General features: G+C 29.2%; 1 protein-coding gene across 2 annotated transcripts in view; it reads left to right on the top strand.

The window, feature by feature from the left end:
- LOC142321341 (endoplasmin-like) overlaps nucleotides 1–5,991 on the top strand; it is a 41,449-nt gene that overhangs the window by 34,331 nt on the left and 1,127 nt on the right. Inside the window, exons 1-2 of one of the 2 annotated variants that reach the window (XM_075359343.1) lie at nucleotides 857–1,190; nucleotides 5,097–5,549. In XM_075359343.1, coding sequence (XP_075215458.1) covers nucleotides 1,145–1,190; nucleotides 5,097–5,269 — 219 coding nt within the window. In that variant the 5' untranslated portion in view covers nucleotides 857–1,144 and the 3' untranslated portion in view covers nucleotides 5,270–5,549. Of the gene's footprint in view, nucleotides 1–856; nucleotides 1,191–5,096; nucleotides 5,550–5,991 lie in introns of those variants that run through there. The other variant, XM_075359344.1, reaches the window with a different exon arrangement.

Raw genomic sequence — 5,991 nt, forward strand, 5'->3', positions numbered from 1 at the left:
CAGATGTTAATGTTTGCATGTACGTGTGTGAGTGTTCAGTGTTGACTTCAAAATTACCTTATATTTCCAGAGCTACTGGACCAAACTCGGTCAGATTACTTCTACATATGAAGCATTGATGCTGTTAAATTTTTAATTTAAAAGATTAAAGGAGTGAGACTGTAGTGCAAGGCAACCCTCACTAGCTTGAGATTTCGCACAATTTAGGTTATATTTTTCCTGAGTACATTAGTTAATTAAAAAGATAACAATATTTGCAAATTCCATCCCCATCCAAAAAAATTCTGTTGTAGTCGGCTGCTATGTTCTAACATCACAGGTGAGCAGTAGCATTAAACAAATGAATATTTAAAGTGTAAAAAAGTAACTTGGTCTGGCCGGGTCTCAAAATCGATCATTCGGTCGCCACTAGTATCGCCACACTTGTGTGAATTAAATGCGGTATGCATGTGCACTTTAGTTAAAATAATTTAATTAAATAAACGAAAAAGTATAATTAAATAAAATGATAAATATTTTTAATTAAGTTGATTGTGTAAGCCGTACATCAAAAACAACCCACAGTTGTAGGACATTCCTGAAATGCGGTTTTAGCCATGTGACGAGAAAGTCCTACAACTGTGTTGTCAGCTTTTTTTTTAAAAAAACAGACAGAAAATTATCTTTTCTCAAACATTTTTATTATTAAAAACAAAATAAGAGTCAATTAGAATATAACAATTTGAATGAGCAATTTTAATTGTTTAGTATGTTTCTAGTCCTTTTTAAATAAATTTCTCATGGTTTCCATTTATTTAATGCCCGGTTAGGCATGGCATTTTCACACACGCTACAAATCATTCATCTCATCCTCTGAAGTAATGCATAACTGTGGACCCTGAGGTTAAAAAAAAAAAAAAAAAAAGTTATGTAAGTGACGATTTTGTAATGTTACTGGTCAACATCAAACAAATTGTAGATTTTTTTTTGGTTTAGTTCTAATGCCGTGGTAAGCTAGGATTGGCTATAGTTGTACACAAAGATACTGAAAACCTTTATGCTGTTACATTTTGTCGTGAATTCGCCGGAATATCTTGATCTGCGTGTTACTTGTATAATTATAGATGTGTATTGCACCTTTTATTATTGAATTGTAACATAAAAAATGAAATATAGGTTTTTATTTGTAGTTGGAGTAATTCTAATTACTGGTATGTTTTTGAATTTTCTTAACCTTAATAAGTGCACATTTTTTTATGTCATCTGTGAATTAAAACTCTGTGAAAATCTGTGAATTAAACTATTAGTAATACTTTACTGTTAGAATAATTCTAGTATATTCTGTTATAGTTTCATGTTAAATTTCTTGAGAATGTAGCAGAGGTATCTTAATGTAGTTATTTTTTAACGTGTATTTATTTATCTCTTAAGATATAACCTAAAATATTTATAAATTGTAAGTAACTTTGTTTTACTTAGTTTATTTGATGATATTAAACACTTTGGAAGATATTGGTATTCTTGTAACATATTTGTTTTTTACAAAGATCATATATATGGAATTTCAGACAGCACATATCAATATATTATCGATTGATTAATTATTTAAAGAAAGCTGGACCCTGTTAAAAATCAATTTTCCTAACTAATGGCAACATTAGTATTACAATATCGCTGTTAAAGGGACAGAATTTTTATGGAAAGTATTAAAATGGGAAATATTTATTTTGTGTTGCAGTAGACATACTCGTCATAATGTGCTTTTTTATTCATTGCCGTTTCATATCTCTGCTTACAAACAAATGTTCTTGAATTTTGAGTGCGCATGATGAAACCATAAATAGTGTCTTGAGTTAGTAGATTTTTTATATATCTTTCAGAGATGTTAAAGACATAAAAGTACAATTTTTTGCTAATTTATAAAGATGAGATTCTTTTAAAATTAACTCTGATTCTCAGAGCTGAAGCTTGATAAATATATGAGTTTTTGTATTTTTCACTTGTTAAAAACATGTGTCTTCTAGAAAAAAAATTAAAAAAATAACACCTTGAAAACAATTACACAAGGGACTTCTGAAAAGTGATGTATACTCACTGGTAATTCATCAGAAAGATCAGAAAAAGATATTTAAATGAATTAAAAAAGGTATAATTTATGTGAGGCTTGTTTTTAAATAAAAGTTCTATTTTGAAATAAAAACAAAACTGAAAGTTGTAAAATTTACGCACTACTACTTAGACACAAAAAACTACACTTGTAATTTTCTACATATTTGCCCCTTCAGTTTCAAAACATTTTTTGTAGCATTTCTCCAGCTTCTTCAAGAAATTCTGTTGCTAGTGATTTAATGTAGTAACACCATTCTTCAGTTTGTCATCATTGTCAAATCTTTGTGATGCAAGGTGAAGAAAAAGAAAATAATTACTAGGAGATAAGTCAGGGCTGTAGAGTTTGAAAATTTTCCAATTCCTCACTGTCTGATTTACCATGTTGGTTGGGCTTCGCTATGTAAAAACAAAATCCTGCAGATAATATCTCATGTCGTTTGTTTTCATAACTTTTTTAGAATTCTTTAATGTTTTGCAGTTGTAGAACATGGTTTACAATGTTGCAGGTTTACGATTATTAAAATCGACAAGCAAGACACCCTTTTAGTCCCAAAGACAGTAGCCATAACTTTCATTAGTGAATATTCTTGTTTGAACTTCTTTAGTCTAGGGGATGATGAATGTTCCCATCACATCGACTTCTGCTTTGCCTCCACATTTGAATAAGAAATCCAGGTTTCATCTCCAGTAATAACACAATTAAATATTTATCATCTTCATTTTCATTGCACATCTCAACCCCGTAAGGGAAGACATAACCTTGTGACGCTTCCAGTTGCCACACCACCCTCCATGTTCCTAGTAATTTTCATTTCACAGCAAAAATGTTCACGCACTGTAGTAAGATGTACTTGTGTATTGGTTAACATTTTCAGCACCCATCTGGCACACAATGTTTTTATAGCCTGATTTTTTTCTAAAGACCAGGAAATATCAATCATGATTGTGACATGGTGACGTGCCAGTTTTTTGTTTATAGGGGCAAATTTAAAACAGACCGTACTTTAAAAGCACATGTAGTGTGTTATTGGCTGCTAACCAAGTATATTATTAGAACTGACCATTACTTTTTAAAATAGTCACCATTTACAACTATATTTATTCTCCCATCAGTGAACCAGTTTTTTCATCCTGTAATAAAAATTCCGGCAGTCTTTCAATTGTCTATAACCCCATTTCATCCTTCACTTCATCATCTGGGATGTTATGAATGCCCTTTATCTCTCTCTGTAAATTAGGTAAGAAGTAAAACCCTAGGGAATTAAATCCAATATATTGGAAGTTATGATGAAGTTGAATTTTAATTTTACAGTGCTTGGGCAGTATCATGTGATTTGTTTGGTCGAGAATTTTTGGCTTGTAATTTTCGAACATGATACCTATCTTCTCAAGTCTCTCTATCTCTCAATGTCTTGCTTGCACAGGACATAGAGACGTTAAACATGTAGGCGTAGACAAAGAGAGACCTTGGAATTCATACTCATGCCTCATTCATATTAGTGGGTGAATACTACGCAAGGTAGCAGTACTCACTCCCTGCTCTGTGCAGTGTTTTGTTCTTCTATTATGTGAACTGTGGATTTCTTATTAACCACCCTTTGTATTTTGAAGGATAACGTAATATTTTTGTTCAATATTACATTTTTATGAGTTATTTTAGATAAAAATTGGCATAACTTGCAGCTCTTTATTTTCTGAAGAAGTTGCCTTCAAGCTTAAATTAGTAGGAATTGTAAAAATCACTTTTACAACAATAATTATCATGAAGATTAAAGTCAAAAAGTATTCATTTTTAACTTCCAGAATGTAATGATAAAAAAAAAAATTGATTCTTAATTAAATATCTCCACCAATATTGATCATTGAAATATAATTATGGACTACTTAAAATTGTCAATGCTTCTTTTTTATCAGGCAGCGAAATCTTTTTTTTAAATTTTTTCTTTGTACTGGTTTCTATTCTTCTCCTTTGTCTTAGTTTTTTTTTTTTTTTTCAACAAGATCTTATGTGGTTGTATCACTAGTAGAAATAACATTATTTTGCTAACAAAAAATTTTAATTTATTTAGTCATGTTTACTCCAGTTTTCAAGTTCATTTATACATGTTAAATTTAACTTATTGTGCTAAAAGTAAAATAAAAAAAAGCCTTTTCAAATATGAACAAAATCATTTATATCGTAAATGATTTATTTCACTAAACCAAATCAGAGAATAACCTTAATATCAAAACAGAATCTTTTTAATTAATAATATAATTGCTAAAATTGTAGAAAACTTAAAATAGATTCTTCGCCTACATTTCTAATAAGAAAAATTTTATAAAAGAGTACTAGTCAACAGGTATGCTATTACGTTCCCCAATATTCTGAAACTATGGCCAGAGACAGATATTTGAATATCCTTAGTATGCTTCATTTTGCCAGTAATAAAGATCATCCGCCGGCTTTCATTTTTAAAAAATTTAAGTATTGAATAAATTGAAAAAAATTCCTCAAATGTGTTTTATCCTTTTCAAAATATATTAACTGTCAAGTCCTTAGTTTTGTTCAAAGGAAGGCCTAATTTTGTTTATGTTTATTATAAGAAAATTGTTTTAAAATTTTTTTAAACAAAAAAAAGTAGTATGATACATCATACTACATAAGAATGACTACATAAAGATGAGTTATTTTAATAAAATAACCTAGTTTAAGTAAAAACTAGGATTTACAGTATGTTAGTCCCGTAAAGGTTAAGCGGTACTGTTTTATATGGCTATGTTTGGTTATTTATATAATACAGACTAGTATATAATGGTGGTGTTTAATGCGCATTCCTAAGCATATAGAATACATAGTTAACTAGGTGGTATAATTACAGTGAAGTTGATTTGGCATTGCTGGCTGGCTACTGTTCACCAGATAAGTTGGTTGTTTGAACATTACTGTAACTAGGGTACAAGTGTGATTATGATCATTATAAGTTGTTTCCTTTATTTTATTTATTTATTTATTTTTTTTTTTTTAGATGATGAGGTAGTTATTAGAGAAGAAGCGGCAATAAAATTAGATGGCTTAAATGTTGCTCAAATCAAAGAATTAAGGGCAAAATCGCAGAAATATGCATTTGAAGCAGAAGTTAGTCGAATGATGAAGCTTATTATTAATTCACGGTATAGAAACAAAGAGATATGTCTTTAAAATATATGTATTATTTTCTATCATTGTTTTAATGTTATCTTGTGTGTGTTAGGTTTTGAAATACAAGATTTTAATATATTCAGTAAGTAATAAAAATTTTTGGATTAACAGGATATATGTATGACCAGAATAACCAACACAATAATAATTTCTTCTTTATCAGATATTTTTAAGAGAGCTGATATCTAATGCATCTGATGCACTTGATAAAATTCGTTTATTATCGCCTACTGATTCATCTGTTCTAGAACATACACCTGAACTTGCAATAAGAATTAAGGTATTCAGTTAAATTTTTTTTTATCTATGTTTTGTTATGTTACATTTATCATTAAGATATTTTTTATTTACTTAATACAACTTTAAATTTTCTTACTGTAATGTAAATTTGAAACTTGAAGTTGTGTATCGGTTAACTTCTAGACTGTTTAATTGTTATTATTAACTTTTGAAGATTAGTTTGTGTAGCTGGAACATAACTTTTTGATTTTTGTCAGCTGGAATATTAATTTAATGAACAAATAATATTCCTGAAGAATGAAAGTACTTAATTCTTGTTTTCCAGTTTTACCTAACGCAATTCTAAATTAAGTTTTAGTGGCCCCTCTTACAGTATTTGTCAGTATAGTTTAATGTGAATAAAATAAAGGGTTGATTTCTGTGCGTTCTTAGATCTACATATGAAGTAAGTATACCATCAGTATTTATTATCAATTTGTATT

The sequence above is a fragment of the Lycorma delicatula genome, chromosome 3, assembly GCF_047948215.1.
Source record: "Lycorma delicatula isolate Av1 chromosome 3, ASM4794821v1, whole genome shotgun sequence".
Taxonomy (NCBI): domain Eukaryota; kingdom Metazoa; phylum Arthropoda; class Insecta; order Hemiptera; family Fulgoridae; genus Lycorma; species Lycorma delicatula.